A 13,611-nucleotide genomic window follows, 5' to 3' on the forward strand; every position below is an offset into this window, starting at 1 on the left:
GCGTGCATAGCCTAGTGGTTAGGGTGTCCGCGTACAGAGCGGAAGGCCCGTGGTTCGAATCCTGGTGGAGGCTGAAAGTTTTTTCACTGTTCTTGATTTTCCAACTCATTACGATTTTCATTTATATATATATATATATATATCTGTATATATATATATATATATTTATCTGTCTATATATCTATATCTGTCTATTGATGGATGGATGGATGGATGGTGGATAAATGGTGGATGGATGGATGAATGGATGGATCGATGGATGGATCGATGGATTGATCTAGGTTGTATATTTGCCTACTTTGTGCATCACTTTTCACATGAGGATATCGTAATGTTTACGGGTCTATATAGCTCAGACGAAACTGGCCATGGCTTCTGTTATTCATCAAATAAGAGAGTTGAATCATTTAAACTTAGGGAAAACAACAATAACGCCAAACGATTCGTTCATGAAGAATCCACCCCTCCCCATATTACACTCGATATGTTCTATGATACGTCATATTTTATTTTATAGCTGCTAATTTTATTCTAGATGATGGGGCTATTCCAATACCGTTAGATCCACGATTACAAGGTATTTATCAAAGGTATTTGTGTCTGCTTTCAATATATTATAAAGTTCACTTTAATACTTTACGGTTGTTTTGTCCTCATTCTATATCGACCAATCGTGATTATATATATATATATTTGAACAATGAACAAATAAGAGGAAAAAATATGACATTGAACAAAGCAAATGCTTAAGTTTGGCCTTCTTTTTCAGATTTTCGCATTATGCCTATACATGTACGACCAATGTCATTAGAGCTAAGGCCACATGGTATTTATTACAGGCCGGAATTGGTGTATTAATTGTGTATAACATACGGGTATTCCAGTTCAATTTATCATCATACGTTAGCATCTCTCTTTCTTTGGAGCGCCAAACGTTCATGAATACAAATATTGGGGCGAATATCGCAGAACAGTTCGATTGGACCAATTGCAACGTTCAGTGACTATTGCCTCAATCACTTTATTGAAGTAGGAAAACTTGTAAATACAAAGAGTCGCGCAAACCTTTTTTTATATCATGCAAATAGGAAATCAAAAATTGTCTAATAAAGCATAAAAGTATTGTCTGCAAGTTCGGCTGGGCAATGTTCATGCCACTGATTTAGGCTTTATTTTTAGAATACCTGCAATGACACAAAATATTACAATTTGGTGAAGGTTGGTCTTCAGTCATGATAAGTTTGAGGTCAAGGTCTTTGTATAACCAGGCCATACACGATAATGATAATAAGAGTGTGACGTCACTACAGCATGAATGATAATGTTGACCACTGCCAATTCTGTTTATTGATGAAGCATTTCGGTTAAACTAAGCCGTGTATAGTTGATAGACATGACATTACAACATTTACAAGAATGATTTGATCCAAAGATAAGCCATTACAAAGAATATAAATATGTCGGTAATTGCAATCATGTTTATTCAGTGGTATGACAATCAACAAACAAAGCAGTGAGAAGAAGAAGAGTAAATAATATCCATAATAAGGTTTGTGATTGCTTTAAACAATAAACCCTTTCTTAAATTAAGGAACTTTTTTAATGTATTTGTCCCCGAAAAATAAAATGAAAAGTAATAAATCTACACTCGGATCCAGGGGAGGTGTGAGAGTATAATCCCGACGCCCCACCCCCTCCCTTCAACCCTATGAACATATAAGAATAAAAGTATAGTTATTAGCACAAACTAGTGTTTAGACATAGGTATATAGACGTAATATATATAACCTACGTAAACCTAACGTCTATTTTTTTCTGCAAGGAGGAGGGGCTTGGAGGAGCCCCTCCCAATATGGAAGTTGGCTGTAACGATCCCAGGACCACTCCTCGCCTTAAAATCCTTGATATACCCTTACATGTTTTAAATATGTATATCAATGACTCTCATTTAATGTTTCATCTTGTAAACATATCATTACAAATTAAACCGTAGTCTAAAACAACTAAAAAAAAAGAGACTTTGTAGCTAAACGAAAATGTCAGAAATATATATTTTTTTAATTTGCTTTTTCTCTTCAAAAAAAGTCAGTCATTTCATCAAAAAGTTTAGGCACTATATATTGTTCTGTTTTCCCATCAAGATAGACATCTGATCTTGCCCACCAACATTTGTAGCCACGGAGAGAGAACTTGTCTCGCTGGTACACGTAGGCCTTCTCCTCCTCCTCCTCCTCCTCCTCCTCCTCCTCCTCCTCCTCCTCCTCCTCCTCCATCTCCTCCTCCTCCTTGGTGCCGAAGTTCATCTTTGCCTGGATCTTTCCAGTCTTGGAGTTACGAGATTCATCCATTATCGTCAAAGCCTTTCTTTGAAATTGTCCTGTAAAGATAATGGGTCAGGAATATTATACAATTCTACACCTGGAGTTTTTAATATAAAATACCAAGTCAACGTGTAACGATAGTGGAATAGTTTTCGGATTGAAGGAGGGGGGGGGATGGGAGTAGGGTTAATATACTTGGAAGTGTTATTAACCTTTTGAAATTCACCAGGCTGTTTCATTTTATACCCACTCCCCCCTCCTCCCTGCCCAATCACAAAACACCTTCTTACTGTATAATGGAAAACCATTATAGTAAGATCCATTGAATTTCCTAAAAAAAGAACACTTACCCACAATTCCATGGATCCGGTTTGAGAAGCCTTCTCCTTTAACCAGAAAGAAATCAAAGTGCGTAGGGTGGTCTTTCCAGATGAGTCGTTGAATATTCATAACGATGTCATTACCACGTGATATCGTGACCAGACCCTTGGCTTGTATAGCAACGGTGTATTCGCCAAGTATGATATCCCTCTTCTTTCTCCACGAGTAAGACACCTCAGAATCTACTAACACTTGCAGGGGTGCAATGGTTACCCTATGGTGCCCTAACTTCACCCCAATACGGTTAAAGAAGGTATTCTTTGTGGTACTGTTTGATGAATCTCCGTTCATTGTGAATGGCCACATCTTAGCGTTCACAAGAATGTCTGAGGAATCAAGTTTATGCAGGGAGAAAGGTTTCTTTGACAAATTTACGAAAATTTCGGATTTTTTTAAATATTTAATCTAATGTACCTGGTTAACTTTAATCTCCTTGTCTCAAATATACGTGAACGAAGATTACATTGCATGTTGGTTATAGTTAATTTGTATAATTTTATATTATCCAATGGTTTATTTTAGCTTTCGAGATATAAACTCGTTTAATCCATGTTTCTTGAAATAAGAGCTATAGTCCACCTTTTACAACAATTAAAAATTTCTTGTTAGTTTCATCCACAATTCCGAATTCAGTTTGAAATAACATATGGTTCTTTTGAAACCAGGGCGTGACTATTTTGCGAGCACATGGGCCATACATACGGTTTGGGTTCCCTCAGTTAAACCTATATTAGGCAACCAAAACAGTCGTGCGATGATCAGGCCATTTTTATTGTATTTTGACTATATGCCAATCAACTACCTCTTTCGGGTGTAGGAAGGAGGGCATGGGCCATGTATAAATTTTGTGGGGCCCCAATTAATCTTAAGCCAAACCAGTTAGGCGTTGTGTATATATCTGTGGCTTTACTTCATATTTACTGTCTCTTGATATGTTTATGTGTCGTCAATCGACTTCATTTTTATAGAGTCTTTAGTTTCGCTGAGGGTGTCTAAAATTATTTCAAACTCAGGCTAAAATTTGTCCTCGTTACTTACCCAAACGTTTGTCAGTCAGAAGATTAACAATGGTCCCTTTCTCACCGTGAACATCAAAGCAAATAGTTATATTGGTGTTTGGAAGATCAATCACAAAGTGCGGATCGCCAAATACTTTAAGGAGAATTTGAGAAAGGAGAATAAAGCATTAAATCATTTCTCAGACAAACTTGGAATTATAAGAAACAGTATTAGATTGGCCATCTGCGTCAATTAATTATTTAATTAACTAATCATATTAACAAACTTACTCAGTCCATCATTAAAGAAGTATTTTTAATTTTGACAAAAATACCTGTCGAAATTTGATCAGTCCGACAGCTATATATGTATTCGTTGATTTATTCTTGTCAAAAAAAAATGCACAATTGAGGATAACATTTGGTTTTACTATTTAACTTAACCCAGAAATATCCATCTTAAATGTCTTCTTTATTAATTAATTGATTTGTATTTATGTTTCTTTGTTTAATGTTGTCTTTCTCTTTCATACCACCTCCTAATAGTAGCGACGACATGATATTAATCTTATCATCCAATCTGTCTAATGTTTAAACTTGACCAAGTCGTTTTTAATAAAAACAAGAATTCTTTACCTCTTGAAAAAGCAGTGTGGTACCGACCAGTGAACAACTCCTCTGGTTCAGCTGAAATGATATTTAAACTACTGGAATGAAGTTTCAAGAAATTCAGTTCTCGATAATGTTGGCTTGGAGTGATAATGTCCGCCACAGACAATTTTCGTCCTCGCGTATAGGCTACGTCTAACCCTGGTTTAATTTTAAGACGAAGATAACCGAACCATCACCCTTAACTTATGTCATGGATATATTCTTGATAGAGAAAACCCTTCTCCAATTCACACTCTCAGCCCTCCTCTTTCCCTCCCTCATCCCTTTAGGAAAGATAAGCTATGGAACATTATCTGACACATTTACGCAACTTACGTAGTCTGGCTGCCAACGCATGGGGGAAGCGTGGATCCTCGTATGGAGGGGTGTAGAAGAGTAGGGCAGAGAGTGGGGTTACCAGATGGTACTGCAGAGATAATTGCAAAGCTTCTTTTCTTAGTGATTCTATGAGCTTAGGGGAAGTCTCCAGCTGAATCTGTTGTAGTAGTTCCTTGATCATGAGGTGTGCCCATATTTTCTCCGTGTAGTCTTCGACCACATTAGGCATTGGTGGCATCTGTAGATTGGCATAAGTGAAAGAGAAGATAATTACTTGAATTACTTTTGCTCTTTGGGGACAGAAATAATTGCAGACTACCGACAAATACAGAATATTGATCAAAATCACACAGAACAGCTGGTTTTCCATGTGGTAGCTTGTATAGTATACAGATCATGACTTAAGATCTCAAATGACTTTTCATGACAATCATCATGATATTAACATCGGATTCCCTGATGGTGCTGCCACCCCCACCCACCCCCCCCTCCCTCATCGCCAAACCGATAAGTATATTTCATATTAGTACAGTATGTATTAGTAGGTACAATTTTCTCAGTTCGCTTCTCACCTCCGCAATGTCTTGAGAGACAGGTACATTAATGAGCCCATCGGCGGAATTGGCATTGAGTAGACCAACCACAGCCGGACCATTAAAGTCGTCACTGATCTTCCCTGCAATTATGATTTCCTTCCCGTTGAAGATGCTAACGAATTCGCTCTGTGTTAGAGTCTCGCTCGGTATTGCCTCTTCCCCATACGTCACTCTTACGTTATATAACAATGGTGAAGCTACTTCTTGAAAGAATCCTTCCATCTGTGAGGCAGCGTGTTGTTCGTTGGTCACCCTTCGATAAACTCCCTGGTTGCGTACCGCTAGACGGTATAGTAATTGCTCGTCTACGTCAGCTCCGAACCCGATACAAAACAAGACCGCGTTGCCGTCTATCGCATTCGTCACGGATTCCAAGATGACATCAGGACTGGTTTCACCGACGCTTGGGACGCCGTCCGTCATAAAAATAATCGCATCGAATGTTGAGCTATCGTCATCAAATTCGCTGGCTGCTTCAAGTAAAGCATTGTTAATATCGGTACCTAAAATGAAACATGTAAACAGTACATTATGAAAATTAATCAATGTTTTCGTCATCAACATCACTTATCGACATCGCCATCGTCATTGTCATAATAATCGCCAATAGCAATACAAAACTAATTGATTCATATTGAAGATGATGTAGTGAAACCTTACCTCCTGAGGCGTGCAGCGCATCAACAAAGATATCCACTTCTTGAACGGTTTCCTTAGTCACGGGAACAGGTTTCGCCTTCCAGGCCTGTACCTGACTAGAGAACAGTACCAGATTGAAGAGATCCCGTTCTCGTAGCTGCCCAAAAATCGCTTTCAGAGAAATCTTCGTCTGTGTCAACTTATCACCGACCATGGACCCACTAAGGTCTATGACGAAAACGACCTTCTTTGGTGCAGGGGGCAGGTCTTCGGGAGAGATGAAGTGAGCAAAGTATCCATTATTGATCTAGAACAATGAAAATTAATCAAAGTGAGACACCTAAATAGCAATGCTTTTCGTGTGCTTCGTATAGTAGAATAATATATGTCTGACGAGTCTTTTTCTCTTACATTCGTATTGGACATAAGCGCCAAATGCATCGTTTTTCCCTGTAGCTGTGTTCTATATTTACAAAATGAGACCCGTGGTAGAGCGTGTTGAGTAGGGTGGATTGGACGGGACGGGGTTGGGTGAGTTGAAACGTGGAGGGGAGGGGTGGGGCGTCGTGGAACGGCGGTGTGGAGTGGCCGGGGTGGGGTGGGGTGGTGCGGGGTGTCCCGTTATAGGGTGAAGGATTATGCAGTTCTATATTGAGATATGTCAGTCTATAGCCATTATTTCCCCTATTTGTTAGTTACCTCAATTCTTCCTTCCAGAGGTCGATGTACCAAATCGTATTTTACCACAAAGACTCCATTGATACCGTGTTCTGGATCAACTTGTCGCTGTTCATAAGCCGATGGGATGAATCGAACACTGGCTTTAATCATTCCTTCCTCGAAATTCTTCTCGATACTTGATTCTAGATCGTCGGTCTTCGGTATCCAGAAAGCGTTCAGGGATTTAAGACCCTGGGTTTCCATTAAAAATGCTTCTACCTTCAAGTCTTCCACAATCTAGAAGAGATATAAAAGAAAATTAGAAAGCCTGTAACGTCAGAAAGATGGTATATATTTATAAAATGAAAGAACAAATATCAATTATTGTTGGGATGGAATTAATATCTGTGACACTATGTTATTTTCAATACAATCTCTCTAACACTATAAGTTCTATATATGAACAAATAACGACTAAAGAAACTAAAATGGATACTTCCAGTCGTAGAGGCTTTGTGATATCCTCTTAATCTCATGTGTGAGAGAACAGAAACACTTTGGGCTTTGATATCTCCAACGACATTTGCGGCCAACTTGTTTGGTGCAGTGTTCTAACATAAAATTTCCCAATACTAGTTTTATAATATTTTAACGGTTGAATCTCTACCTTCTTTACGATAGGATAATCCATAAGAAGAGCCTAGGTCAGGATCCTGGGACTTTCATATTAACGATCCCCCTCTTAGAAAGTTTCTTAATTTTTCCTTCAGTATGTTATGCAAACGGGAATTCATAGTTCCTCCCCCTATTTTTACCGGGCCCCGGATTCCGTCACAGCTACATCCTTTACCCTTCCCCTCTCCCTCCCCATCCCCATACCCCACCCCACCCCCTCATCCACCTGTGGTTCGTGGACTATTCAAATTTTCAAAAATCATCTTGACAGCTATTCACCGATACTTTATATCAAATTCTATTTGAAAAAATTACACAAACCTGTCCAGGAGCAATGTGGACCCTATGCGTAAATTCACCATCCTCACTTCTGAGTAGCTCGTCGTAAGTGAGGTGAAACGTCACTGTTGATCCAGGGGCCACGTCCAGGTCAACTTGAAATTTCAATGGGCTTCCGCTTTGGGAATGTTAATTTCAAATATTTTGTTTAATGAAAAAATACTTATTAAAAATGAATTTGTAAAAATTCATATATTCGTCCTAAGATCAAAAGAGAACAAACGGAACAGTACATAAGGTGTATTTTGTAGAATGTTTAGTCGACATGAGATAAGAAGCAACATACTATTTAGGGCATAATCGAGTATCGGAATAAACATACATTAGAGTTCCGTTCTTAACTTAATCCAACACCTGACCCAAATAGATATATATATATATAGAAAGCAAGCAACATCCAGTTACCTAGAAAAGTTTAAAAAAGTGAAAATACGATATTTCATTTCATCCAATGTGATTCACATGCATACCCACCCACGCTCCCGTAAATTAATATCTTTTCCCCCGAAAGAACAAATAGCCTGGGTTCAATGCATTCCTTCCTCTGTATCGTTAGTAGCCTTGTTAAATGAAAATATGGTGACGTGGTTCACAAATCTAATTGAATCGCATTTGGAACACCGTTGCTTCTAAGAATGTGTCGTATTGGGGTGTCGTATGGGTATGGGGATTCTTTGTATATGTACTTGAACTTCATAGCTTTTCGTGAAAACGACTTGGTACTGCGATATGTCTATTTAGCTTACAGAAAAAATGAGAAAGGAAGGAGGGGGCAGCGTCGAATACCCCGTTCCTCAAGATTTCCGAATCTAACCATAAGCTGAACGTATATATAACTTATGCACCCCCCCCCCCACCCTCCCACACACACACACCCACGCATACCTTCCCGAGCCCATTTTTCGTCAAACCTAAGTACATGTGATACTTTAATTCAGTGTTAATATGTACTGCTGAATAAATGACATCTAGGCCTATATTGATTCACTCTTTTCTTAAAACGTTCCGATTACTTCAACAGTACCATGACATCGCGGAAACTGTTAATCTATTGCCCGGACGCATATTTTTTTCCCCAGGACGAACGTGGGCATCGGCCAATCAAATCCCTGGATTCCAAACATGTGACGCTTTTTCAAAAAACATGTTCTGAATCTTTTTTCCTAGTTTTGACCCCAGATTATGAACGACAATCCAACTAGATCCCTAACCCACTTTCCAAACCCTAGCTCTAATTTCAAACGAATTTGTAAATTCCTGAAAAACCTGAAACCCTTATTCGTCCTAGGAATAACAATTAGGCTGCCCGGACACATACAGAAAGAATCAACTTGAATAATAGGCAAAAGTGCACTCACTTGGTAATGAACTTGATTAAAGAAATTAACAAAAGCTGAGTTGTTCTCCTGTACTTAGTCAAGAATTTACTTTACCTTTCTCTTGCGTAACCAGCGCTCTGTTTCCGCCTCGTTGCGTTTGCAAATGCTGCTTGCGCAATCTTCTTGTCTATGATCTCTGCATGGTAAGGAACGCCGTCCACGTCACTGTGAATTAATACACATTCGAAAGAATTACTGTTTCTCACAACGTTTCTTGGCATGAATTTCAATACTGAAATTGAATTTCAATAATAATTGAAATCAAATTTGAAATGGCGTTTTGATAAATCTCTATTGGATCCGATAATATAATTCATAACTTCATAAGCAATAAAAGAGGATTGCATTTTTCGATCTGATAAAATGGATTTTCGTTAAACTTATCAGTCACGTAGCAAGGGTTATGAGCTAAATGATTTAATGAGTAAACTACTTTGACTACCCGTTAACATCTGTTCCATATAGTGGTTAGATACACTGTGCATAAAGTTAATTAATAAGCCGCTTTGCTGTTTTCTCACATAACAGACTCATAACGAGTCACCCAATATTTAAGCGAGTCGACTCATTACCAGCCATTCCTGACTCGAGTCACCGTATTCTCTATGATGGAAAATGGAACTTCTCAAACTTGATCGGGTCACATTTGAAATTAAGTGATACAAGTCATGACTTGTTACAACACGTCATAAACGGACGAAATATATCATATTATTAGGAGAGATTATAAATGTTATTCTCTGCTTTGATGATTTGAGCGTGGGTACTTGGACCATGAAGTGGCTAGTTTGTATGTAGTGCTATGTAACTTACATTGAAAATGCGGAAATATATGAATGTGGAGTTATCTTGAAACCGAACGGAACTTCTCCCGTTTCATCTCCTATGTTCACGTAGACAGCTTCAACTGTGTTTTGGACGAATCGGGTTGTGATCAGTGACGTCACGTGAAGTTTATTCAACGTAATTGGCAGAATCTGAAATATTTGCATATATGAATATTCAATTTTGATCACGTTCCTTGCAGTGATACAAATAACGAAATTTGGTCAAAGGTTAATCGATCTTTGTATATGACAGTTTAATATAAGCCAAGTGCAGTGAATAATTTCGAGGCATGTGTTAGTTTGGTCTTTTGATCTTGGGATAGAATAAAGTTCCTTTCAAGCAATTCTTATTAAAAATGACGGCAATCTACTCAGTGTCGATCTGTATTGTACACTTTGCATTGTGCAGTGCACATGTGCATATTCAACGATTACAGGGAGTATCAGAAAAAAAGAGTCATTTGCAACTTTAATTGACCAAAATCGAAAAAGGAACGATGAAAATTGGCAAAAATGTCAATGGAGACATTTTAGTTTATTAGAATAAACCAATCATATAACTCCCTAAATACCAGTATATTTTATTTAATCATAAACGTTATTTTAGGCTCGTATCGTATAAAACATTCCCCAAGCCCCCCCACCCCCCCTTCTACATCCACCATTACAATTTTGTGAAATCGCCTTAGAAGCATTCATATCGGACACTAACTAAAATCTGTAAATTTGAAATGTTTCAATACAATGGAAGGTACTATAATTTTTGTTTAGTTTATTTATGTATAGCCTATACATATACAACGTTTGTTTAAATGAACTACTTGGTTATATTAAAACAACCAATACCTGACTATCGCACGATTTAAGTATCCAATCACCAGTCAGACGTGTGTGGGTTTTGTGTGTATGTGTGTGTGTGTGTGTGTAGTGAGGGAATAGCTTCGGATATTTCAAGGTTACGTTCATACGCTATATATATGATATCTTGATGTAATTTTTTAAACACTGGATTTTCTCGCTGAACAACAATATATCAACACCGCTAATATTGATAATATTAAACTTTATAGTTAAAAATTAGTTTGTCACTGTGTTAACTTATTTGAAAAAAACTAGCCAATGAACACTATAACTGAAAGCTAAAAGTCAAACAACTGTTTTAATTGACAATATATAACATTAAAATATAAACACAATTAAGAAGTTATCCTTATGTAACAAAGAATTACACGGTAAATTCATATAAGCTTTAAATTAGACTGCATGTACACGTACATTGGTTAGTTGAACTCATAAACCATCGGGATTGTCAATTATGAATCAAATAAATATATTCACTTATGAATGATGGATAGTTCTATTTTAGTTATACGTGTACATATGTATATACCACTGACAATAATCGGTGAAAAGGTGCAGACCAAACAAAATCATACAAAAAATATGGAAATATATATTGTGGTTTAGCGTTAGGGGTGTTCAGCCCGTCTAGTGGACATATTTTGATTATACTGTGCCACAAACATAATCCTGTTTTATTTTAACCTTCAGTCCATGTTTGACACGACGCCAAGTAATATTAAATATTCAATATAAATATTCTTCAATGACGAAATTAAAGCGCAGACTGAACACCTAATATCTTTGTCATGTCTTAACAATTTCTATTATGCTAAATTTTTGAGCGAACATTTATGATATCTTGTATTGAGAATGAGTTCAATTTGTCATTATAAAAAACTAAAATCAAAATATGATGGTTATTTCAATACCTCTCTGGATATTTGTATACATGTTGAGACGTTTTCAGTGTGAAATAATTGGGGGTGTTGCTGAAAGGTGTCTCAGACCCCAGTCAAATGAGCCCCCCTCCCGCTTCCTATAAGCCTATGTCTAAACTTAATTTGTTTTATTGGCAAGTATTTAAAAATGAATAAAACAAAATTACTTGTCTTTATTTTGAACGGACAAATAAATGTTCTGACTAGACCGGGATTCGAACCCGAATATTATTTCAAGTCCTGAGGTGACTTTGAGGGGATTTTTCGAAACGTTGTCCTGCTTAATATATTAATAACTCATTGCATAAGAGTTTCAATGGTAGTCTGTACTGTTAAAAAAGGTGTTCACCGTCCAATTCATAACAAGGGTAAACTGTCCGTCCCACTCTCACCCACTCCCCCCGCCCGTTCTCTTATGTCCCTTGCAAAGACTCGCTTTCCCTTTATATGCTTGGTAGAGCATGCTGAAATTGACCATTATACTCTTCTTTTCATTTTCTTACATAAAGAAAGAGAGAGAGACTTACCTGTAAAGGTACCCCAACATCATCAACATACTGTGCGTCAGCAGTTAAGGAAAAGCCAAAACCAAAACTTGAAGATAGCAGAAAAGACAGCAGGGTTATTCTTAGAAGCGATTTCATGGTGAAACGACCAACGATGCTCTCACGGAATAGTTATTTTAACTAGTCTCAAACACAAACCCAACTTTAAACTTTCAAAGTGTCGCTATTCTCTGATACTTCATTTCGCCAAAAAAATTGTCCTGGTAGGGTAGGTAGTTGAAGTGAAACGTATTTATACACGCGACTCACATTTATGCCTACGGAAGCCTTGGGTGGACGCTTGTATAAGACTTGACTAAACTGTTAAAGGGTTTATGTTACTGAGTTAGTAGATCTGTCTGTTTCATCGGATGTAAATATCAGTCATCTTATGGTTTTCTGAATCCAATTGCCTTTTTTCCGGGAATGGGACGTTTCCTGTAATCCTGTCTGGCATATTACAAATGATTGATGAAAGATCTTTTACCTTTCGTAAAGGTATACAGACTTAATGTCAACTTATATAGAGTACTACTTATTTTTCCTTTCATTCGACCTTGGAATAAAACCAGAAGAGACGAGCATTAGCATCCTAAAACAAATGGTTCGATTTTGCAGCCAAATTTCACAATAAGTGTTACATTAATACCACAAGAGATGTTTAAATCCATAAAACTGGTCTTCTTACTCTTATAACAACACAGCTGTTAACAGCAACATACTTAAATACTTAAACCACCGTCTTTTCCTGCATATGCACTAGGACTATTTTGCATGTATGAATCGGGTTGAACTATTATTTCCATAAAATATTCGTGTAAAATGGTTATCGGCTGATTTAACACGTCATAGGGCCAAAAGATATATTTTGTCTAAACAGACACTGATTCTGCATCTGTTACGAATTATAATATGGTTATGATGATTTTTAAACGCACATACTTACCGGTATCTGCTTGCAGGGTATATATAGGGGGAAAAGTAATCAAATTTGTATTATTTCTCATAACTTTGTTACTATCGTTTTTCATTCTTTTTCGTTTTTCTATTTCTTCCTTTTTTAATTTACTTTATTTTATTTTACAAAAATTAAACACTAAAATAAGAGCTAAAGAAAAAAGTTGTTACGCAATGCTATACATGATAATAGTCACTTTTTTATGTGACACAAAACCTCTGAATTGTTCTTTTTAGTATATTACTAACCATCCTGAGATATTATTATATAAAATAGTATTAAAGGGAAATAAATATGGAACTGAGGAGATTGAAAGCATGGCAACTAATCCATATAAGCACACCAGTAAATGTTATCAAGTACGAAGTCATCACCATTTTAATGTCGCCTTTTCATAATGATGTTAATCACTTCTAGAACAAAAATATCAAACAATTGACAAACAATTGATATTTTGCACAAATCAAAAGTATCATATATATATATATATATATATATATATATATATATATATATATATAT

General features: G+C 36.9%; 1 protein-coding gene across 1 annotated transcript; it reads right to left on the reverse strand.

Annotated features, from left to right (window-relative positions):
- Window positions 1-1,178: 1,178 nt before the first annotated feature.
- On the reverse strand, window positions 1,179-12,351 carry LOC139962096 (inter-alpha-trypsin inhibitor heavy chain H3-like). Its single transcript, XM_071961975.1, has 13 exons — window positions 12,114-12,351; window positions 9,792-9,955; window positions 9,033-9,143; window positions 7,582-7,717; window positions 6,625-6,882; window positions 5,947-6,232; window positions 5,263-5,789; window positions 4,688-4,928; window positions 4,337-4,387; window positions 3,741-3,854; window positions 2,672-3,028; window positions 2,258-2,377; window positions 1,179-2,212 (listed from the first exon to the last, which is right to left on the reverse strand). The coding sequence occupies exons 1-13, from the start codon at window positions 12,228-12,230 to the stop codon at window positions 2,076-2,078; spliced, it is 2,619 nt and encodes an 872-aa protein (XP_071818076.1). The 5' UTR covers window positions 12,231-12,351; the 3' UTR covers window positions 1,179-2,075.
- Window positions 12,352-13,611: the final 1,260 nt, after the last annotated feature.

This window comes from Apostichopus japonicus, chromosome 20, assembly GCF_037975245.1.
Source record: "Apostichopus japonicus isolate 1M-3 chromosome 20, ASM3797524v1, whole genome shotgun sequence".
NCBI lineage: Eukaryota > Metazoa > Echinodermata > Holothuroidea > Aspidochirotida > Stichopodidae > Apostichopus > Apostichopus japonicus.